The sequence below is a fragment of the Calypte anna genome, chromosome 6, assembly GCF_003957555.1.
Source record: "Calypte anna isolate BGI_N300 chromosome 6, bCalAnn1_v1.p, whole genome shotgun sequence".
Taxonomy (NCBI): Eukaryota; Metazoa; Chordata; class Aves; order Apodiformes; family Trochilidae; genus Calypte; species Calypte anna.
Window position 1 is genome coordinate 12,669,094 of NC_044252.1, and position 23,560 is coordinate 12,692,653.

General features: G+C 44.3%; 1 protein-coding gene across 1 annotated transcript in view; it reads left to right on the plus strand.

The window, feature by feature from the left end:
- COL13A1 (collagen type XIII alpha 1 chain) overlaps positions 1 to 22,657 on the plus strand; it is an 88,264-nt gene extending 65,607 nt beyond the window's left edge. The window contains exons 24-41 of the mRNA XM_030453593.1: positions 535 to 588; positions 784 to 828; positions 1,458 to 1,526; positions 1,715 to 1,738; positions 2,745 to 2,798; positions 3,340 to 3,384; positions 3,730 to 3,873; positions 4,715 to 4,813; positions 6,212 to 6,253; positions 6,759 to 6,785; positions 8,617 to 8,697; positions 10,712 to 10,747; positions 12,944 to 12,997; positions 13,277 to 13,330; positions 14,124 to 14,159; positions 18,128 to 18,205; positions 21,348 to 21,386; positions 21,938 to 22,657. Coding sequence (XP_030309453.1) covers positions 535 to 588; positions 784 to 828; positions 1,458 to 1,526; positions 1,715 to 1,738; positions 2,745 to 2,798; positions 3,340 to 3,384; positions 3,730 to 3,873; positions 4,715 to 4,813; positions 6,212 to 6,253; positions 6,759 to 6,785; positions 8,617 to 8,697; positions 10,712 to 10,747; positions 12,944 to 12,997; positions 13,277 to 13,330; positions 14,124 to 14,159; positions 18,128 to 18,205; positions 21,348 to 21,386; positions 21,938 to 21,940 — 984 coding nt within the window. The 3' untranslated portion in view covers positions 21,941 to 22,657. The remainder of the gene's footprint in view (positions 1 to 534; positions 589 to 783; positions 829 to 1,457; positions 1,527 to 1,714; positions 1,739 to 2,744; positions 2,799 to 3,339; positions 3,385 to 3,729; positions 3,874 to 4,714; positions 4,814 to 6,211; positions 6,254 to 6,758; positions 6,786 to 8,616; positions 8,698 to 10,711; positions 10,748 to 12,943; positions 12,998 to 13,276; positions 13,331 to 14,123; positions 14,160 to 18,127; positions 18,206 to 21,347; positions 21,387 to 21,937) is intronic.
- The last annotated feature ends 903 nt before the right edge of the window (positions 22,658 to 23,560 follow it).

A 23,560-nucleotide genomic window follows, 5' to 3' on the forward strand; every position in this document is an offset into this window, starting at 1 on the left:
CTGCTGAAGGGATATCAGGTTCTGCACGGTATTTTAGTGCTTTTGTTGTAAATGCTGAAGGTGAGAGAACTTGCGAAATGTGTTTGTGGGAGGAAAATTCCCTCCTTGTGCTCCAATACCTTCTCTCCAGGCTCTGTGAGAAGCCAGTCACTCAGAATCAATAACAGCCTCCAGTCCCTGGGGTACTGGAGACAGGGAAGGCAGAATGGAGGCTCTCTACCCCTACATTTTCTACCTCCTCAAGGAGAAGTATCACTAAAATCCTATCTCGGATGTCCTTGGAATAGCCCTCCTGTGCACTTACTTTGGGTCTGAATGGGGTGCTGTCCTTCACACTGAATATTCCCTCCCCAGTGGGTAGAAGAGAAGGGCACCTGGTGTGAAGTCAGGCAAGAGCTTTGGGTTATTCAAGGAGAAGGGGGCATAGCAGAGGTACCTAGCTGGGACAGTTCTTCCTCCTGGAAATGCAAAACCAATCATGGAGTCACACTCCATGTGACAAAACAAATCCATCCCTTTCCCTTTTTCTTTCAGGGAGAAGCTGGTGACATTGGCCGTCCCGGTGCTGCAGGCTCACCAGGGGAAAAGGTACAGAGAGCTTCTTCACAGCCCAGCTCCAGGCTCAGTAGATGCAAATTTGTACAAAACATAGCTGAAAAGGAGTAATTTAAAACTAAGCTGTCTATTCCCAGACTGTTTCAGAGGACTTGTAGAGAACAAGGATTCCTGGAGCTCAAACAAGTGAAGCAGCCAGGCTTTGCTAACAGTGTGTTCTTGTTACAGGGGGAACCTGGTTCACCAGGAGAGCAGGGACCCATGGGCCCAAGGGTAGGTGTCCCTTCACTAAGACTTAAAGAGTTTTGGTCTCTCAAAGGGGTATGAACATAGTGGGACCACACTGACAGGCTGGGCCTTCTCTTTCTTGACACATACTCTCACTATTATTGAAAGTTCTCATAGCTGGGCAATGGCTAAGTTTGAGACAGCCATTTCTCCACTCTATACCCTTATCAGAAGACACTGCTGCCTTAGGGGAAAAGTCTTCTGATCCACCTTGGGGGGAATGCTGGGCTCATTTGTAGGAGGAGGTGAGTTTAGACACCCAAGTTTGAACTCAGGCTCTTGGCATATCAGGAATGGGCAGCAGGAGAGTGTTTGATATATGCCCAAGTATGAAAGCCAAGTCAGGCAACTCAGTTCCTGGGTTTTGCCCTCAACTTCACCACTTAAAGACCTGCCAGCTTTGATCATGTCACAGTGATCTGGGCTTGTCTGGCTGCACTGCTGTAGTGTTTTATCTGTAAAATGTGCTGTAGGGGCTTTGTTTAATAAATGAAAAACTGGAGTCTCATGAAACAAGCTGGTCTGAGACCCCTTCTTCAGGGTGAATCACAGCTCTGAGTAGCCCATGCAAAGGGCAATCCCCAAGCCCTGGCTAAAGAACTGGTATTTTGCAGGGCCCCAAAGGAGAGCCTGGGAAGGATGAGATTATGGACTATGATGGTAACATCAGTGAAGCTCTCCAGGTGAGCAGCTGCCCTCCTGTGTGGTGAGTGCTGGGTGCTTTCCTGTTTCCCAGGGGATGCAGACAACTGGGAACAAAGTAGAACAAACTACCTTCAGGAAAAAGCTTAGTTTTCAAGTGGTGTTTTCCTTTTTTATTTCATTCTTTTTTTACTTTTTTTCTTTTACTTTTTTTTTTTTTCTTTCCTAGGAAATACGAACTTTGGCTTTGATGGTGAGTTCTTAGCTTTGCTGTGTGGTATTAAGCAAGTAGCCATATGTTCTTCCTAAGCAGATGGCCTGACAATTTAGGTGCAGCTAAACATTTGGCCTTTGCTATTGGGAGCTAAAGTTGGGGCAGCTGACAGCTGAAGGAAGAGCTCATCTTGCCTTCTGATCGAGGCACTTAAATTCTAATCAGGCCCCTTATTTCTCTGCTTTAAGAGGTAATGCATGCTGCTCAGAAGGTGCAGGAAAGAGCAAGGGGGGCTGACCAAAACAGAGAAAAAGGAGGCCTTGGCTGCCTTTTGCAAAAGTCTGTGGGGGATACTTCCAGTGGTGGGAAGGGATGACGTATTTTCACCATTAATAAGTATAACTTGACATAAGTTCTGTACAAAACTGCTCATTTAAAACACCAGTGACTACAAGCCCTTTGAAGACAGAAGCAAAGTAATTATTTTGAGCTGAAATAAAGGAAGAAGTGTCCCTGTATTTTGCTTCTCAGGACAAGAAACCTGGTTAGGAAAAAAAAAGTTTAAAGAGCAGCACAAAATGGGAGTACATAGCATCACTTGCTAGACCAAGCTGCTCCTTGGTCTCCTTTAAGTGGTAATTGCCAAATGTGATGAGGAAATCTCAAAAGACTTGGTGCTGTTCAGCACTGCTTAAGCTGTGCTTGGTGTATCAGTAGTACAGTGTTTCCTGTGGTCTATATTCTAAAAATATACTTCAGTAGATGGGAAGGGAAAACCTTGTTAAGTTCACTTCAGTTTCAGGAACAGAAAGCTGTGGTCACTTTCATTCTCTTCCACGAGAATGCAAAGAAATACATAACTACAGCTCCCTGTGGACTGTCCTGCTGCTCATTCAGGACTTCATTGCTTGGTGTCCCAAGCACATTCAAGTTCCTGGGAAATTTCCCCTGTGATTTCCCCTTGAGCTCAGACAAGCTGTTTGGTTTCAAAACATGAAAATAAAAGCCCTGTTAATAATCTGAAAACAAATTTTTCTTTATCTAGGGACCCCCAGGACTTCCTGGTGTGGCTGGACCTCCAGGGCTACCAGGACAGAAGGTATTTGCTCAGCTCAGCACTTCCAGAGCTAAGGAAAACAGAGTAATGCAGGCAGAATTCTCCACCACAACTCTCCCCAGTGCTTCTGTTCTTCTCATCCAGTGTTATCAGACTGCCCCACTGGCCTCTAGCACTCCTCCTCATGCACAATAAATATCCTGAAAATCTCTTTTCCCACAATGATAATGCTTTATCTGAAAGATGAAGAATCTTTTATACTTGCCCCACACCCCATTCCCTCCCCCCCCTCCTTCTTTAGGAAGCAGCTTATGGGAACTGAGCTCTGTGTGGGAATTGTCTTGGTTGGGGACTATGTTACAGCACTGGGGCCATGAACTATCTGTCAGGATAAATAAGGCTGGGGTAAGTCCTAAGAAGTCACAAAACATACTGTTTTAAAAGGGGGTTCCATACTTTTTTATCTGTGGCTATGCAGATTATTTCTGCAATGCCAGTGCCCTCCCTTTGTCATCACACTACCTCACAGAAGCACTCATAGTAGCTGCTTTCAGACTGCCAAAGTAACAATTTTGTATTTCAGGGTGAAATTGGCTTGCCAGGTCCTCCAGGCCATGATGGAGAAAAGGTGAGGCACTGTACCTCTGTGGACTGCACTTCCCTTCAGTGGTCTTACCTGGAGTTAGTATGCTCCATCTCAGTGGCTATTATTGCACAGGTGCTTTACCCACAGGGGAAAAAAGTTTTTTTTCCATCACAGAAATGAGCATTAATGGTTTCTCAAAGTCCTAACTTTAAAAGAGTTGTTGAGTTGGCATGGCAAATCTCCTTTGTCCTGCCTGTGACTCCTCAAATGGCATTCCTGTGAGTGAGAGCCTGAGCAGTGACAGAGGGTCAGGGCCAGGGAGTCACTGCTGGAGTAACCTCACTCATATCTGAAAGTGCTTCACTCTGTTTTGTGGATTTCTTTCAGGGACCACGTGGCAAGCCTGGAGAAATGGGCCCCCCTGGTTTGCCAGGAAGGGATGGACCACCTGGAATAAAGGGAGAGCCAGGCCCTGGGGGGGTCACAGGAGAAAAGGGTGATAAAGGAGAGCCAGGACAAGCTGGCTCACCGGTGAGTAAAACCGAAGTGTCTCAGAGCACTGCTGGCTACCCAGGTTACAGTGCCAGACCCTGGGACTTCTGGATACCTCAGAGCCCCTCCAAGGTGGATGCTGGAGACAGCTCACTGCTGCTGTGTGAAGCATAGGAGTAGAGGAGCACCTCACTGCCTGGCAGATGTGTTGTCCATCTTGCTGGAGTGACTTGCTGGAGTGACTGTCCCCAGCTGCCTGCCCTGCCCTCTGGGTACCATGTTGATCCCTCAGCTTATTGCCTGGCACATTGCTTAAACTGGAAGGCCACTGTAAGCAAGCAGGAGGCCTGACTGAGGGTGGCAGTGGAGGTACCAGCACAAGTGCCCCTTCTAGGTGGGTGACTGCCTTGGCAAAACCACTGATATCCCTGCCACTAACTCCCAATCTCCCAGCTGCAGTGTGTCACAACTTGTGTGTCCCTAGCACTACTCAAGAGAGTTTTATGCAACAAGCTTCTGCCTCTCTAGAAGATTACTAGGAAAAAATTCCTGCTGTCACAACAGCTGTCTGATGGGGAGTGGTTTTTAGTACAGCCTCCAGCAAACTGTGTACTGCAAGCCGGACTTGGAGGCAGGAAAGCCATGCTCCAGCCCTGCTCTGGGGCCTACCATATCCACAGTGACAGGACTGTGTACAAGCATTTTCACATCAGATTTCAAGACAAGTGAAGCCTTGAATTTCCCTGGCACCTGATGGTTGTCTGGGGTTTCCTGTGTGTTCTTGGGATGACCAGAGCCAGTTTTGGCTCTTGCAGTGGTGTTTCTTATGTCTGCCTAAATTAGTCTTGCAAAAAATGCACAATTCTTTCTTGATCCATAGGGTCTTGATGGCCCCACTGGAGAGAAAGGTGAACGAGGTGACCAAGGGATGCCAGGATCATCAGGATTGCCAGGTCCCATTGGACTCCCAGGATTGACAGTAAGAGTGAAAAAGACAGGCTGCTCTTTCCTGCTTGGCAAAGAGAAAACAACACAGAGCAACAACCAAGAGTTCTTTTCCCAAAGGGCAGAGAATCTTGGTGGTCTCAGACTCCTTAAGATTTAGGTACCTAAGTTTCACCAAATGTCCCTCAGGCCAGGTCTCTAGCAGCAGGCAGTGACCAACTGGCTATCTGTCCCTGTTGTCACCTGGAGGTGCTGGCTGTGATAGAGCCTGTGTGTCTAAGTCACCTGAAACACCTGGTTTGCTGGCTGAGCCTGCTGGCTGTGCAGCAGAGAGGTGTCAGGACACTGTTTGGGAAAGGCAAGCAGATCCTTTGGTATTCCCCTTGCATCTTAATACCACTCCTGGCAGCCTCCCTCTTTGTAAGGTGTCTCCTCTGGAAGCAGATTTAAGCTGTAAAATACCTGATATTTCCTACTCCTCCTTTGGGGAACTGCTGTTTCTCAGCTTATGGGTCACTCACAGATGGCTCCTGATGGAGCAAGACCCCTGAGTTCAGACAGTGGCGACAGTCTGTTGTGTGCAGGGAGAGAAGGGTGAGCCTGGGGGGCGTGGAGGGGAGAATCAGTAGGTCACCTTTCTCATTTTCCTTCTGCAATCACAGCAGTAGGATAGGGATCATTTGGCAGCACCTGGGACAGCAAGCCTCGTTTTGTGGGACAAAATTGCTCTACCTCCTGATGCCCTGCTTTTCCTTTACACGAGAACAGTCTAGCTCACAACAAGCAATAAAAAGCATGCCCTAGGGAAGTACAGAAAATCATGGAAAGCATAACAGATATTTTCCTCTGCACTGGGGGCAAAGGGATTTCCTAAACAATATCTGCATGTATCCACATGTGTATAGATGTCAATAGGTTTTGGGTTCATGAGCGTGCCTGTTCTCCCTTCAGAGTGAGAGGCTGGCTTGTGTACCACCCTGCAGCAAGGAGTCCCACAGGCTCTCCATACACTCTTCTGCATGTGTGGAGCCAGCCACTTTCTTTCCTATCATTTGAAAGAAGGTACTAGATGTTGGTCTTGTGTCTCCTTGTGGGACCAGTGGTAGAGTAGTGGAAGTGAGGCTTTATTTAAATAAAAAAAAAAGAAAAAGAAAAAAAAGAAAAAAATGAAAAAGGAAAAAAGAAAAAAAGTTACTTCTCTGTTTCTTTCTGGCTCTGCAACTGCTGCATAACCCTCACCAGATTCCTGCTGCTGTTTCTCAGCCACTCTGCTGACCTGGATTGCTGCTACTTCCTTACACACTCTTTAGGGAGAGCACAGGTTTCCAAGCCCACTGGAGCTCAGCTGTACCCTGGCTCCCCTCTGAGCAGTTCCCCTTCACCTCTGGAGGCAGCACATTATGACACTGACTTCTCTTGTATTGTTTTCTAGATATCTGGGCCCCCTGGACCCCAAGGCCCTCCAGGACCTCCAGTAAGTTTTGAGTTGTTCACCTGAGGAGCAAGGAACTGGGAGTGAGGATAGAAGGGGAAGTGACTGGACTGGGGAGGATTCTGGATGGAGAAAACCACCATGAAACACTGCAGTGTTGAGATAGAAACGTGCTTAGTATCACTTCCAAAACCAGCCCCCAGGGTAGGTCAGAGCTAGGGTGGGCTGGGTAGTTAGAGTGAAGGTTATGTTAGTCTGAGATGAAAGGAAAGACAGTAGCAAGAGGGGGTGGGTGGGATTAAAGGGATCAACTGCAAAAATGATCTTAATAGCAAGCCTGGCTCACTGCCAGGTTGTTCTTGGCAAACCAGTTGAGAACAGTACATGAAGTGCCCTTTACACAAATAATGAGGCCTCTGAGCTAGGCATTTGTGCCCTGCTCATGTCAGAATGCGAAAACTCTATGCTACACACTGAAGTGGGGTACCTGGATTTCAAAACACATCCTTAAAAGTTGCTCACATTTTGTCTCTTATCCCAAACACAGGGTCTCCAGGGCCTCCCAGGACCGAAGGTAAGACTGCAAAGCTTTATATCCTGAAATTCAACTAGGCTGTCTCAGGTGCAAGAATTTTCCAGTAACAACCTCCTAGCTTGCAAATTTTACTTAGCCTCTTGGTAAGAGGACAAGTACTTCAGAATAATGTCTTGAAGGAAATCGATTAGCAGTGCTCATTTAAGGACCCATAAACCCAGTCACTTTCTCCAGTTTTTACCCAGAGAAGTGGAAAGCCACTGGCCCTTGGAAATCTTCCTGTGAGAACATAGCTGAAATCTTTGTCTGCAGAGTGAAGGTCTGTACAGCAGGATGGACAGCCTGTCTGTCATACGATCCTAAATAACTGAGCTCAAACTTAAAGTTAGCCCGGTTGTAAATGCTGTGAATTCTGCTGTACAGCCACTCAAGAACTTCCCTGTTCTTGGTGATTAGAAGCTTTCTAATCTCCATCTAACTGTGTTTATACTCAGCCTGCATCACTGCTTTGCCTGTTGTAAAACAGTACAAAGATGAAAAAAATATTTGAGTGGAGATGTCCAAGGAGAGCTCTGTTTTTCCTCTGACTATCTCACCAAAGAGTGGAAATTGTGGAAAGAGTCTTAACTCTTCTGGTTCTGCTTAGTATTTGTTTGCCAGCTCTATTTGGGTGCTGAGGGAGGTGATATATTTATCCCAATTCATCTTTTCTCCATGTGTTGATTACAGATACAGTTATCTGTCTTGCTTGTCCATAACTCAGTAGTCATGGCTATCAAGTGTCCGGGAAACTTCCGTGAGGTGCAGTTGTCTTTGGAGTATGTGCCAAACAAACACAGATGAAAGCCTTGCATGGCACAGCCTGGATTATAGGCATAAGTACTGCACCAGCTTCTGCTTCAGCAGAGGATCCATGTAGGTTTAATTAGCAGGTGCAGTGAGATGTCCTGACTGTGGAAGTTTTTGTTCCATCCCTGCAATTTGTAATAATTCTCTTTGTAATGAGGCTTTCAGTAGTGCCAAGGAAGAACGTGTCACACCCTTAGCAGACATGTCAGGCATAACTAACTGCTTGAGCTAAACAGTGTTGTAGGGCAGTGAGATGTGGCTGTGTGGAAGCTGGAGTGCTGGTGGAGTGAGCCAGCAATCTGTGGTCCCAGAACTGTAGCAGAGTACAGCAAGCAGCCTCACTGTTTCTGTGCAAATTTGGTTCTGACATGCCCATTTCAAAATGCAACCAAGACTGTGGTTTAAAATGCCTTATGAACCCAAATGGGAAGGAGAAAAAGCTTTGAGATGCATTTTGGATTTATGATAAAGGAATATATTAATACTGCTTTGTTATTTCTAATCCAGAATTTATAAAATATCACTGGAAAAAAAATGAATTTTTTTCCCAAAATTTGAAATTGATGCCTTTGCATTACAAAAGTCTTTCCAAAAATATCAGTGTGATTTATTTTTTTAAAAGCTTGTAGACACCTACATTCACCTGTCATTCACTTCCAATTAATCCACTTCTTAAAATATAAAACCAACTGCTCATATTACCTCTGTGGGAGCACCTGGTTTACGTCAATGGCAGCAAGAGGAGTTTCAGATCCAGTGGGTGAAGATGGTCAAAGGGGAACTGAGCTCACTTCTGGGTTGCTCTCCCTGTGCTATTGCAGGGAGTGTCAGGTAGATAAAAGTAACCAGAAGTTACCTCACTGGTTCTGGTTTTCCTCAGAGTGGGTTGAGAATCAGGCTCCAGCACTGCTCCACTGCCTCTTGAACTCTCTCTGCTGCTCCAATGTGCTCCAAATGGAGGAATGTTTGTTATATAAGTGGTGTCATGGTGGGTTTATTTTCTGCTCCATCCTTCCTTTAGGGGGAAGCAGGGATTGATGGAATGAAAGGAGAGAAGGGTGCCCAGGGTGAAAAAGGAGACCGAGGGCCACTGGGATTACCCGTAAGTATTCAGGAAGCAAGCGGCGCTTCGTAAGCCAAACTTGTATCAGCTGTAAAAAGATCCCTCAATAGGAGATAGATGAAGGGACTTGATATGTAAAGTCAAAGAAAGAGATGAACTATAAATAGCTGTGCTTTTGCTTTTTAGACTTAAAGCACCAAGTTCTAGACAGAACTCTCATCTTCTAGATCTATGAAATAGATCAGTGATCAATTCTTCCTGTTTCTGTCAGGACTGGGAAAAACAAGCAGCAGCTTTCCTGTGGGTTCTTTGCACTTCAGGGCCATGAGGCAAGACCGGGAAAAGTCAAAACCTTGGAAAAGGAAACACTTCCCCAGCAGTTTGTTACCTAGATTTGTACAAAACCTTGGTGGCTCCAAATACCTTCAGCTTCTTCACTGGTGATAATTTCCTATCGATGCTTCCCCTGACGTGGCAGGAGCCTGATGTGTTCCCTGCTTCGTGTGAACCCAGTCACCTTAGACCAGTGTTAGTGAACTGCTTTGCTTAGCAAGGAGGGGTTTTGTCAGAGTTATGAGAATGCTACAGGAACTTCAGGTACAAACCTGAAGACTTTGTGAAGCTGTTAGCTCACATTTCTATAAGCCTCTTCACCTGCTGTCTGAGCTGACAGCTGATAATAAATCAGTGGTAACTCAGTCCCATCCAGTTGCTCTGCCAGCCCCCAGGTTCTCTCCTCATAACAAGCACTGGTGGCAGAGTGTTCCCTCTCCTTTTTTGAACATACTTTCCTGGAAACAAGCACCACAAAGCACATCTTGTGTACTGTGTGACTGTCAACCTGTCTTCGATCACCCAGATCCCTTGTCCCTGACTTTGGCTGAAATGTATGTCTTGTTAAAATGTTTGTCTGTTAGTTGTGCTGTATAGCAGTTACCTTCCAGGGCCTGGATGCATCTCATCTAAACATAGGCATTCAAGTGCACTCATCAGGAATGAATTCACTGTGGCTCCATACAGAGCCAGTGGGGAAAAAAGCTATGCTTTTGGAAGGCTCAGAGGCAAAGGGTTGTGCCTCAATGAAGCAGTGAGATGTAAAAACCCAGTCCCCAGTTTGTCCTGAGAAATGCAAATATCAGCTTTCTGTGTAAACAGTTATTCCCTCAAGTCTGTGTGCTGTCAGGACAGAGGAAGGAGATCCTTGTGACCATGTGAACAGGAGATGCCCCAGCAGTTATCCTGACAAGCTTATCAGTCACAGGGGATGTGCTAGCTGGGTCTTCTACTGCAGTGAGCCCCGTGGGAAAGCAGGGTGCCTTGGCTTTTCCCATCTCTGTTCAGGAGCTGTGGAGAGGAAAGATGAGCTCACAAGTATGTATATGAGTGAGTATATGAGCTCTTAGATATGTTTTGTGCTTGTATCAACAATATCAGTTGGCCAACTAGGAAACACAGTTCTGAAGCAATTAGTGAGGCCAGAGAGATACTGTGTACCTTGTGTCCCTGCTCAGAGGTACCTGATTCTCTTCATAAGCTTCTCCTTGCCTGATCCAGTGTGGTTTTAGCCTGTCAGATTAGATGCAGTGCCAAACAGGTACTGAAATACTTCAGACGGACTCTGTAAAATCCCACAGCTGGACCTGCTGCTTTTTCATGTGTGGCTTAAGGCTTGACATCATGCCATAATTTTCAGCATCTTGCCAGATTATCTGCAGTAGCTGTGAATTTCTCTGTGTGGTTTACAAGCTGAGGAATTTGTCATACTCATAAGTGGAGGGAAGCTCAACTTAGATTCTACCAAAGGTTTCTCTCCTGGCCACCAGGGGACCTGAAAGTTGCAGGCCAACATTATATGTATTCAGTGTTTCTGTGTTTTTGTTGGTTTGCTTGTAAGTACCATCGCCTGTCCTTGAGATCTTAATTTTTGTTTATTGCAAGAATATGTTTGTCTCAAGTCACTGCTTCACTCACCTGTCCCCTCTCTCCTTCCCCCCTTACCCTTCTCCCCTCTCCTCTTGCCTTGTTTTTTGTTAACCCTTCCCCATCTGTTCAGGGTGCTTCAGGTTTAGACGGCAGGCCTGGACCACCGGTGAGTTCCATTTCTCCATTACCCTTTGTTCTTCCTCCCCAGTACTGTGATTTGTCTCGTCTCTTCTACCAGTCTTGTTGACAATAGGAATAACTTTCTTTTCTCCAGAGCAGGCTTGGGAGGGGGGCTGGACTTAGGTTGAGAATTGACATCACACGCTTGTCTTTTCTGATGCTCTGAGTCTGCCTGAATCCTGGGATCACAGCCTACTTGTTCCATTTTTTTGCAATAACAAGATGAACGGTTCTGCATGGTTCCATGATGCTCTGTTCTGTCCTCTTTATGGGGAAGGGTTTAGCGTTTCCCTCCTGCTGTTCCCCATGGTAGCTTTGCTTGCTGCCTTTCCATGACAGTAGCTCTTCAATTTTCTTAGGCATGATAATACCCACATGTTTTTTCCTATGAGCAGAAAGCTTTTTGTGTTGTTTTCACATGCAGCACTTAAGACTGTTGCTGTGGGCTGCAGGTGTGCTTACAGATATCTCTCTGTAGCATGGTGAGCATCTCACCACGAGGAGAAGTTGCATGTAAAAGAACTTCTGCAAGCAGACGAGTTTCTCACCTCCAAGCAGCAGAGAATAATGCAACTTCAGCAACTCTGCACATGCTTTCCTTAGTCCCAGATATATGGGTGTGGGGTGTGCTCTGGGCTATGCATGTACCTGAGAGGTAAAGAGATCTCACAGTGGAGCAGAAAGATGCAAGATTCCCACCCCTTGTTGCTAATTTACTGTGAGGTGTGAAGGAAAGAAACTCCCATGTGTCTGAGCTTCTCAGTCTGTCAAATCCAGAATGAGACAAGTAATGCAAACCTGGGTCTGCAAACCATTCTGCTATTCTGGGGCAGCAGCTGTTAAATGAGGGTCAAATATTTTTAATCCCTCTTGGGAAATCATGCATCACCCCTGTATAGTCCATTTGGCTATTTTAAAAATAAATTTCTCTTCAGCATAACTGGAACTTATGAACAGAATCTGAATGGCTGCTTCTAGTCTCAGTTGTTCTGGGAAACTGTAGAATTAACTTCTAGAAATATGCAGGTGAGATAATGTATTTCATGGCCCTAGATGATCTTAAAATTATGCATATGTGCAGGCAATAAAGATTTCCATGATGTGAACTCCTGTGCACGGACCTAAGGAGAGCCTGCTTTTTCTCACTTCCCACTGCACTGAACTTCTGTGCTGTGTGAACTACTTCTCCACTTACATTCTGTGGATTTAATTTATCTGAAAAGCTCTTCTGAGCCCCATGAGTCATCCTGCTCACATCTGCGGGGTTACTTTAGTGACTAAGGATTTAATGCAAGCTTGCATTAAAAAGTTCAAAGGCTGTTCAAAACATATTTCTCTGTTCCTCCTTTGTTCTGGCTAGGATGCAAGTAATGGGCCCCAAAAGTGTCCCTTTACAGAAGCTCCATGGATGAACTGTGGATCAATACCCAAATGGTTCTTGACAATCTAAATTATATGATACAGGGTTAGGAATGTTATGCATAGCTATACTGCATAGTTAGGTTGGTGTACTGCACTCTGGGCCCTGTGTCAGAGGGTTAGCAAAATGGCTGAGGTTTCTGGTTAGCATGATTGAGAGCCTGGTGGGGTGCTGTAAATGACAAAAAGGGGACAGAGGGACTGGGAAGGAATGATACCCCCTTAGTCTGCATCTCTGTACATATGCATCTCCAGCCACCTCTGCAGCACGCTGTCCTCCAGCTTGCATGACTGGCTGCCTGCCACCAAGTAACTAGATGCTTTTATTTTCACTCAACTGACTTCTGGGGGGATTAAAGAAATAAAAAGGAAAGAAAAGTTGTTATTGTATATCTAAATGGCCTTTATTCTGCTACAGCTTTCAGCTTTGATATAAACTAGAGAGACAAAAATTCCTCCTGTGGAGCTGGTAGAAATGCCTGCTGTAACCATTGTCAAGAAAGAGTTTAAAAATTAAAAATAAGGCTTTGTAAAATGGTGCTGGTGTGACCTAATGGAGAAGTTCCCATGTTCTTCAAATTGTGTATAATAACTACAAGTCCATCACCACCAACACTGAAAGCTGTAGTGCTGCTAGATGCCTTACACCACCAGACTGACCTTCCCAGCTGTGCTTTCTTCTAAGGAAGCAGCAGTGTCTCCTGTCTTTAATGAAGCCCCAGAATAAAAACATCTTGATGTGTTTTTCTTCCTACAACTACAGGGCACTCCAGGACCAATTGGGATTTCAGGACCAGCAGGACCAAAAGGAGAAAGGGTGAGTTTGCTTCAGAACTGACCAATGCTCTGTAACTTCTTCAAAGACACAAACTTCCAGGGATGGATAAGCTCTAGGTTTTTTTAGAGCTGGAACTGCTCTCCTTGTGGGTATAAGATCCTCAGCTGGACCTCTTTGATTTTTGAGTATCATTTTTGTGGTTTTTAGGTGCTTTGAAACATATCTCTTTTATTCTGTAGTGCTGCTGTAGCCACTGCTGTGCTCTCAGTTTGTACTAAATTGAATGTAACAATTTCTACTCTCTTGTCTCTGTTTCAGGGCAGTAAAGGAGATCCTGGAGTTGTAGGACCAATGGGGCCAGCAGGGCTTCCAGTAAGTGTGGGAGTACCCACAGTGCCTGTTTTCTTGCTCTGGTCGATAGCTTAAGATGCTGCTGTAATACAGCATTTGCAGTTTCAGCTGGGTTAGGTGTTAAGGAACCAATGTTACAAGCTTATGTATGCTTATGGCCATTACCCCTTGTCTTGTCCATGGGACTCCTTGTTAATAGAAAGTCTCCATCTTTGTAGCTGTCCTTTAAGTACTGGAACATCGTAGTATGAGGTCAAAGCTGAAGGGAAACTGTTCTTTGGTCTTCAAACTCCTAAAAAAAGCTGCATGGGACTCCCAGGATATGTACCTGAGTCCAAAATGCTGCTTTTGAGCACATCTGCTCCTTTTACCTTTCCACAGCTTGGGTGCCTAATGAGAAGGTCCTGTCTTCTCACTGCAGTGACAAAAGCTGCCTTCACTGAGGGTATTTCCACTGTTTTGGATTACTTTTTGCAAAATGGAGCCTGTGTTGGAATTATGGCTTCATATAATTGTGAAACTGATTTGTTCTTTAACACAAAAAGGAAGCTTGCTGCTCTTTTCAGGGACTGCCTTCTCTAAAGTAGTTAATTTTTAATCTGAAGAACCCCTTAGAGGAGGACCAGTAATGATGGTACAGCCTGGATGGTCTAATGGAGATGAAGTTCTCTGATGGAAAATTTTTTTATTTTTCTTTTTTTAACCCTAGAGCAATTGGTACAAACGGAAAAAAACACACCTTCCTCTTTCTGAGTGGGCATACAGTGGGCCCAACTTGTTTTAAAATATTTCTTTTTGTGTTGATGTATTTCAGGGTTTACAAGGTCTTCCTGGTGACAAAGGAATCCGGGTAAGTAACCAGGCAAGCTACTTGTATTCAGTTACTGACATCTTCAGGCAGTGATAGTCTGGCTAACTCCTCAGCAACCTCAAGTAGCTTGCATGTAATTCTGTCTGCTAGACCTTAGTATTAGTAACTTTTTACAGACCTGTGTTTTAGAAGGTGATACCTGTAGCTCATATAATCAGCCAGGATGTTGTGGTGTCTGAAAGCTATGGGAGGGATTTTCTGATGTGTTCATCGTTATAGCTCTGTCCTCACTGAAGCACAGGGCTTCATCTGTAGTAGAGTTAGGACAACATGAAATGCTTTACAAAATCCAGCTTATTTACTGGCATAGGGTATAGGTATTTCCATAAGAATTAATGTAGAGCCATAATTCTTATTACACAACTTTTCATTCCCCCAGAAGCATTCAAAAGAAAGTTGTCCTCTGGAAAATGATCTTCCAGAGAATTTGGAAGATGGAAATTTGGAAAAGACAAATTCAATTTGCCTTTCTTAAACAATCAGACATGAAGTCAACTCAGATGTTGTCCTGAATGGATGTAATGCTGAAGAGTTGAGTCAAAACCAGTAACATGTATTGCTGCTTTTCTGCCATACTACCTGTGTTATAGAGAGATAGGAATCACTAAGAAGTGCACATTGAGAAGCTCTTCACTTTTTCATCAGGTTTTCCACAACAATTTATCTTTGAGATAAATGCAGTTGAGAGCTATAGTTAAATATAATTTTCACTTAGAAATACAAATGGCTTCTGCATTACAGTCTTTGTAAGGTGACAGCTGTATAAATATGTCAAGCAGTTCGGTGTAGTACAGGTGAACATCTTTATGCATGTACTTACACAGTCACCTTCATAAGATTCTGGTATCACCTAAACTTATCTGAAAATGTAAAGTTTTACAGTGCATGAGTGGTGATTTTCATTATACAAACTTGCTTTTGATACATAGTGAGTGTTCTGTCCTTTATCTGCAACATGTTTCTGACCTTGCTCTGCACAGAATGTACAGTTTTGGAAAGCAGTGGCCAATTGGAATCTTAAACTAGGGGAGAAAGGTCCAAGTTTTATGGGAGATCCAAAGTTCTCCCCTTTTTTAATCATTGCATTTCCGGCTTTGCTTCTTAACATCCTCTCCACTAAGATGTTTTTTGTGTTTGGTTTTGTTTGTGTGGCTTCAAACAAAAAAACCAAAAACCCAACAGAATTCCTGAACTTTTTCAGTTGGATTTTAAACTGGGTATTTTACTTAAAAGAAAGATATTTGACTAGCTGTAGGTAGGATTTCTCTGAGCTCTCACCTAAATTCAAATGAAAACTGGGAAAAATTGCACCTCGTTGTAGAGGATGAGTTTGATGGCATGAGTGAGAAATTTTCCTGGCCCCTTGAAGCATGCATTGAAGCATTTGGCCTCACTGCAACTGATGTTTTGAAACAAAAAAGTGTGAGAAACTTGAGACTGCAAATGGGTGAGTGTACTATCTTCACAGGTGGGATCCTAGAAAATACAACTCTTCCCCCTGAGCCTTGGTACTTCCACTCACCCCTACTCCCCTTCAGAAACTCTGAACACGTCGCTACTTAGAGGAGTCAAGCAGCACCTTTGTTAAGTTCCCAGATAGTTTGCCCAAACCTCCTCTATTTCTGTAGGCAGAGCAATGCCTTTGAAATCCCAGAAATGTTCCTGCTGCCCTATGTTCGGTGTGGGAGTGTGGCATAGCCTGGCACTGGGTGGTGGCAATGGGAGCAATGGGAACAGAGCCTTTCCAGTGACCCAGCTGAAAAAGTGTAAACCCTGAACTTGTGCTCCCAAATGCTTGTGCTCTTTGCTGTTATTTTAATGCCTGTGGTTTGTTTGTTGTTTAGTTTTTTTTGGTTTTTGTTTTTTCCTTGTGTATATGTGCATCTTCCTTGCTCCTACAGGTCCACCTTTGTCCCCTTTATCCCTTCATCCTTTTCCGCCTTTCTTCCCGGTTCCTTCCCGCAGAGCAACCCATGCTGCATTTTCCTGGATTATCCTCTCTGTTCCAGTGCTTGGGTCTGGGTGATTTCTCATTGCTTCTCCTCTCCCATCCATTTATTTTGCCAGCTTTGGGTTTAACACTTTTTTTTTTTTTTTTTTTTTTTTTTTTTAATAAGAAGCATCAAGCTGTGCTGTCTGATCTTATCCTGTAATTCTCTTAACCTTCCAACAAGGACCCTAAATTCAATTCCCTGTGCAGTGTCCTCTTCACCTTTTTTGTGCTTAGAATTTGCTCTGTTATCAGAGAGAGATCTGGTAGAGATACAACTGACAGATAGCCCCCCATTGCCCTGCCTTGGCTGACCTGCTGTGGATGGGATGTAGGAGGCACAGATTGGTGAGGAGGCACAACGGGGCACCTGGGTGCTCCCCCAGTCCCTTTTGTGGCTGCCCTTATACTGATCTGATGCTGTCCCTCCACCAGAGTGCAAGCCTTCTCTTTGGTTATAGTTTTTAAATTTGTTTCCCCCTGCTCTGTCTCTGGTCTAACTCAACCTGGAGCCTGCCTAGAAATTGTAGAATGAAACCCCTCCTAGTGGCAAACACAGTGTTTATTACACAGTGTAAAGGAAGGCTTCTAAAAATGCTCCCACGTGTGAGAATTTCTTTTAAAAAGGAGAATTCAGAGTAGTAAGAAGAGTAAAATCAACTGAAGGATTTGTAATCCCTTTGATGCAAAGCCCTTACAGTTCATCAGTGTGGGATTTTAAAAATGGCCAGAGTGTTTTTATAGCTGAGGAACCATTAGTAGCTCCATACATTGTTTTTCATTTAGCAGCTCAAAGAGAAATCTCTCTTCTTTTAAAATGTTTCCTAAATGTTTATCCTTTTTTCAAACTATTGCTGATAATTGTTTGAAATGGATGATCCTAAAGCTTTTTTGTGTATTCTTTTTTTCTTGGACTAAACTATTATTTACAGGGGGAAAGGGGCAAGAAAGGCTCTAGAGGGTCTAAAGGGGATAAGGGAGACCAAGGAGCGCCTGGATTAGATGCACCCTGTCCTTTGGTATGTTCTGTTTCATCAAATGTTTTGTTTCAAGATCTGTTGGTGGGGAAGAAAGAAGGAAATCATAACATAAATAATGGGCTTGCAAAAGTAAAATGCTCAGATAAGGCCCAGCCTGGTTCCCACCACAGTCTTCTTTCATCAGTGGGCAACCACTGATCTTTTGAGCAATCAGGCTGCTGGGTGATCATTGTTATGTTCCTTCTTCTTCCAGAGCTCACTAAAGTTTGGGGTACATGGGGGTGTCCCATGTGCTGGGAGCCCAGGGCTTTCTCCTTTGAGGACTGAGCCCTGTGTCCCCTCCACTGCTAGATACAGCTCTTCTCTGGAAACATGTGGTGTCACTGTGCCTGTGTCACAGCAGAACCTGAATGCTGTTTTCCCTGCCTTGGAATAACAGCCAGCTGATGGGATCACTTGAGAGAGACACAGGGGACTCGAGCTGCATTACCCAGAGGAAAAACAAATCTCATTTACTTGAAATGGGATATGTTTCTATCAAAATATATTGTCTGTAAATCCAGGCAAATGAATAAATTTAGCAATACATATATGCTTTTATGTAAACTCGTCTGCTGCAGCAAACACTGCCAAAAATCTGTTGTGCTGCCATAAATCATCGAGAATCCAGCTGCCAGTTTCCTGGTGAGGGTAGGAAAGATGGATGGTTACACAGTGGAGGAAACACAGTTACCACCCTCTCAAATTTAACTCAGAGAATCAAAGAATCATAGAATAAGTACCTCATGACTTGTAGATTGCAGAAAAACAAAGGCAGCCGCTACTACTGCCTATGCAGACAAAACTGAACTGATAACACAGGCCCTCTGTCCTCTGGGTATGCAGCAGAGTTCGGGACCTGTTCAGGCCTCTCCTCCCATGACCTGGAGGTGAGTGGCATCACCTGAAATAACGATAGTGGTTGGTTTCATAAACAGGGTCTCCGAGGTTTTAAAGGCGAGAAGGGTGAGCCGGGGTTACCTGGGCTGGACGGCCTGGATGCCCCATGCCCATTGGTATGGCGTACCTTCCCTTTCCTGCATGCTCGTTTGCTTTTTGGATCTTGGCTGTTAATTTTCTGGTACCTCCAAGTAGCTGCATGCCCTAGAAACACCTGGCGACTCCTTCCTTACCTGTCTCCATCCTCCCTTCCTCACACTGCCATTGTCAGTAACAGGCCCCTTGCCTTCCTGCTGTGATTCAGGGCTGCTGTCAACATCACTTTGTGGCATGAGAAAAAACATCATGGGAATGCAAATTTATTCACAACTGCTTCAATTCTTCCTTTGCCTTCACTTGTAGAACTTTCAGTAGACTAATGCATGAAGACCTGCCTCTGCACAGGCTTGGCTTTCTAGCATGGAGTTACAATGATCCTGTCCTTTATTAACTCTGGTTTTAAGGGCTTGTATATGGCCAGCAAATCCTGGCATTACCACAGTCAGCCTATACATTAAGGTGACTGGAAAAAACAGTTATCCTGTTGGCAAGCCCATGTAAAACATATTAACTGGACACTTACCTCCCTTGACGCCTGCTAGACAATTTCTATTTGTGACTCTTCCCAGAATCCAAAATAGTACCCATTGCATCTAAGGAACTTGGATTTTGAATTCTTGATATCTGTCTTATTCAAATATTAAAGGATAATAATTTTACTTACTGTCTCATCTAACCCTACTCCTGTAGGACAAGGGTATCAAGGAACACTTAACCTCAGCTGATTTTTAAGTACCCCATTAAACTTCATCAATTTATTAATTTACTCTGAGACTTTGTGGAGATGGAGCATTTGGGTGAGGTTTTTGCTCCCTCAACAGCTCCCTAATACATTGAAACTTTTACTCCCCTGCCCTTTCAGCCCCACTTTGGCATGACTAGGTTTGCTTGAGGATGGGCATCCCAAGCTTTATGCTCATTTCAAGATACTTGATGCCATTTACAAGGGATGGGATATCAATTAGTTCCACTAGCTGGAAAAATGTGTCCCAAAGGAAAAACAAACTCCAACAAACCACATTTTGTTTTGAAGGTTTTCTCTAGTTTCCTGAGGAAACCTGCTCCGAAATTTCCATTAAAAGCCCTCATCATTTGATCTTTGAGAAGAGCAGGCATTAGTCTTCCAACATCCACTCCTTTGGGTGCTGCCATTGTCCCTTTGGGACACTGACTGTAACAGAGACTGCTTGCAAAGTCCTAGTTGCTGCTCCATTAAGTCTGCATAATAGAAACTCTTCTGCCACTCCCACAGGTGAAATAAAACCTTCCCAGAACAGTCCATAAAGGAGAAAAAACCCTGAGCCAGGTGTTTTGTCTCCCACTGATAATAGCCAGGTTTCTATGGAGTAAGTTTTGGCTGAATAAAGCACCTAATTTCACAGGTGCAAGGATTCTACCAGTGCCCTGACAGAGAGACAGCCTTTCTGTGTGTGTGTTCTTGGGTAGGATTCACCCCACGTGGCCATATTAGAATGGACACTTCATACCCACCTTTTGTTACATGAAATGTGTCAGAAATACAGATGGTGTTATTTTTTTATATGTATAGTGTTCTGGCATGCAAGCTGTCTTGGGAATGTGAATAAGCATGTTTTTTGATCCAGCTAGGTTAAAAGCTTAGCATCCATCTGACACATCTGTGTGTAAATTCTGGAGACTGTGAGCTAATGCTTAAGACATCCAAGCTATGTGGAAGGAGGCACTTGGTAGTAACAAGCATGTCACCTCTCTGTTCTTGGCAAACTCGTCTGCAACAAACATTTTCCTGTGACCTCGACTTCCTTTGATCCCAAAGCTGTAACTCCCTGGCCTACCATTCTCCCATATACCTAACTTCCCATCTCCTCCTGCCATGCACTCCACCAGTCATTCCTACCACCACCCATCTACCAATGGGAACGCCACAATTTGCCCAGAATTAACCCCTGACTCAGAATTTCCACATAGTGGAGGGGGGGTAGGAAATATCACAAGGAGACCACAGTCTAAAAAGTGCGTTTGAAAAGCAGAATGGTTGTTGCATCACAGCAACATTAATTTCATCAGTCCCTTAAAAAGTGCACCTCCTTTAAATACACTCCTGTGCATTTGCTTTTCTGGCTTTCTCCCCTTGCCCTTCTCCAGTGGGGTGACACACTGTGCATTTCTCACACAGTACTCCTGAAACTGATAACTGAGTCGTTGACTGAGGAAATGTGCTTGCATCGTGCATTGTACAGTTTCACCCCTGCTCTTGAGTTTTCCAGGGGCACAGCAGTAGCCCATGAACCTGACACACATGCAGCAGAAGTATTTGTCTTCTCAAGCCAGAGGTGTAGCTCCTTAAGTATATAAATACTGGAAACAGGAGATAACTCCTGCTCAAGAGCACATTATCTTTGATGTAATTTCCTGTTTTTTCACATCGAGTAGCACTATGATGAAATTAATTGCAGTAATTCACAAAAGCACTTCCCAACCATACAGTCTTGAGTCTTTTAGTAGAACACCCTTAAGGAGGAAGGAGGTATCAAACCTCCTTCAACATTAAAATAATAATTAAAAAAAACCCAACACGTGCTTGGGATGCGTAGCCCAAGAATTCAGGGTTGCAGGACTGCCAGGGGATTTTCACAGAAATCTCACTGACTTTATTGAAGCAGAAGCCCCCTCTCAAGAAGTCAGCTGGGACATCCTCAGCCAGCACAGGCTCAGAAATTCCCTGGATCTTTTCTGAGGAGGGGACAGCTGGTCCCAGAAACCTTCAGTGTTACAGAGTCAAGCCTGAGGTCTCAAACACAAGTTCAGCCATCTCCTGCTTTCCACTTTCCACATCCGTTTCCAGTGATACTCCTCTGGCTGAATGAGACCTCCTGTGTTCCCTGCTTCCTTCAGGGAAGCCTGGCTAAAAACCCTCCTCAGTAAGGAATGAGAACAAGCCTACAGACCTCGTGTATGTAAGTTCCCTTGGTAGCCTGCAAGCAACTCCCCTCTTCAGCCCCAGCCCTTGCTCCAAGCTCCCCTGGTTATGTCAGCCATAAGCCTGGGTCGCTGAAAAGGGGTGAGGAATGTCTTTCAGACTGTTTGTTGCAGCTGTAGTAGTTAACCCACTCCTTATTTGCTCCTTCTCTACACTATTTGCTGTGTCCTAAACTGCTGTTTCATTGGGTTTGTTTGCAGGGGGAAGATGGCCTTCCAGTTCAAGGTTGCTGGAATAAGGTAAAGTGGTCCTGGAAATTTGACTGCTGAGCTGGCAGTGCTACAGCTCCTGATGATGCTTTTCAATGAGCCTGGCTAAGAGCAAAAGAGGTCTGGAGGCATGTGTGGGATTTCCAGGACCATAGCCCTCGTTTTCATGTTGCTGTCTAGTTTTACAGGCTAAGAGAGAGAAATTTATTTGTGGCTTTTGAGGTGCTGCCCTCAGAGTGCTTCAGTGCTTGGGCAAAGATTAAATTCCCACCCAGACAGCTCTGTTAGCAGAAGCTTGTAGCTGGCATACCCCAGGTAACTGGGGTTCCATGGGGGACTGGGGGAGTGGGTCAAAGGGTCAAGGCTTGGTTTTGGCAGAAAAGAGTCCTACAGACTCACTGCTCAGTGCTGAGATCCAGCACTATTTCTCTTCCTCCTGGAGACCCCAGAGCCAGCTTCCCTAACACTGTCCCACTGTCCTTCCATCTCACACTGAGTCCTCAGGTCCTTCCCCCTGCTGAGCTGTCACTAACATTTGTTAGTGAATTGTCACTAACACCTGTTTATGTTTTCTTTTGCAGTGATGATTCTAACCCTGGACTGGCCTGTGTGTGTTACTGTACATAGGATATTTATTTTTATACAGTGTTCTTCTTTGAAATGCCAAAAGTTATGCATTTGCAGAAATTATCAAAAGGCTGCGTATTTTTTGTACAGAAAATACCACATCTCCCTTCTTCCCCGTTTGTCAGTTCTCTGTATAATTCTATGTCTGCATTAAGCTTGTTTTGTCATGGAGTACAGCTGTAATATTTACATATTTGTGCACACATGATGAATATAGGAACTTAATAAATTATTGCATTAAAAGTGCCCAGAGGAACTACTGCCCTGTATAGATTTAAAAGGTCATTTTCATTTTTCAAGCTGGAATAATTCAAGACCATTTCAAAATACTGCGTTTTTTTTATTAAAGTGAAATACTCAACATTTTGTGATTCCTAAATTGCTGGAAAAATTCACAGTAGCCACTGAACACTGGGAATAGAGGTTCTGTGAGCAGTAATTATCAAACAAGGTCTCCCTCTGTTGATCAGATTCAGGCAGCCAAGCGCAGCCCCCGCTGGCTCCTCTAGAGGCTGCTCCTTGGCCGTGCAGGAGCACCCACACCTTCCCATGGGGCCGTGGAATTGACGTGTACAAACAGAACCTCTTGGTCTCCTGCTTCTGGCTAAAGCAGAGCACCTCCCATGAGCTGGAAATAATGATAAGTTAAAAAGAGCACCTCCAATGTGCTGGAATAGCCCTCATGACAACAAGCAGGAAATTGATTGGCAAGAAATTCTAACATCTTTCTAATTTGTAGGCCTGCAAGTAGCGTAATTAAAGACTCTTTTAAAATTAAGCACATTGCAGAATATCTCAGTGATAGCCTAATGAATGTTTATTAGATAAATCAATCCACGTTTATTTTAAATATTAACCAAAGGTGGCATGCAAGTTTGCAGAGTGTGTTATTTGCATCTGTATATTTAATTATCCTTCTTGACCTGCCTTTGTTAATGTCTCAAGTCCATCTACCCACCCAAAAAAATTACACTATCAGACTAAAACAAACATCGCCATGTACTTTGCTTAGAAAATGAGCAAAGGAACAAAAGGCTAAATCTGTTCAGATTGCTCTCACAGTTAGGAAACCCCTTGTAACTTTAAACCTAAATTCACTCATGATATTTACAACCATTTCTTCTCATGCCAACATTGTCCTTTGGATGAAACTTTTCCATGGATGATGTTTTCATTAAATGCTTGGGATGCCAGAGCCAAAATAGCACAGAAAGAAAATGAACTGCAGGGGATTCTTGGGTATTTTCTCAGTAGTAGATCTCTTTTATATAAGACCCAGCTCCCTGCTGTAAGACTTTGCTAATTTAGCTAATTGGGACAGCATTTATTTAACTGATGCCACTCAACTCTGGTGTTTTGATTACACACCTGTTAAACCCAAGCCAGTTTCTATAAGCCCCAGCCAGGAGGCAGGTTGGTTTGGGAAGGTGATTTTGGTGGCTGCAGGGAGCCTCTCCTCAGCACTCAGGGTAGGTACTCTGAATGCTTCAGCCCCTCCTCAAAATGCTGGCCGTGTTTATTCCTCAGAATTCTACGGGTCCCTGAGAGAACCTGCTAATGCCTCCTGTTCCCTTCTG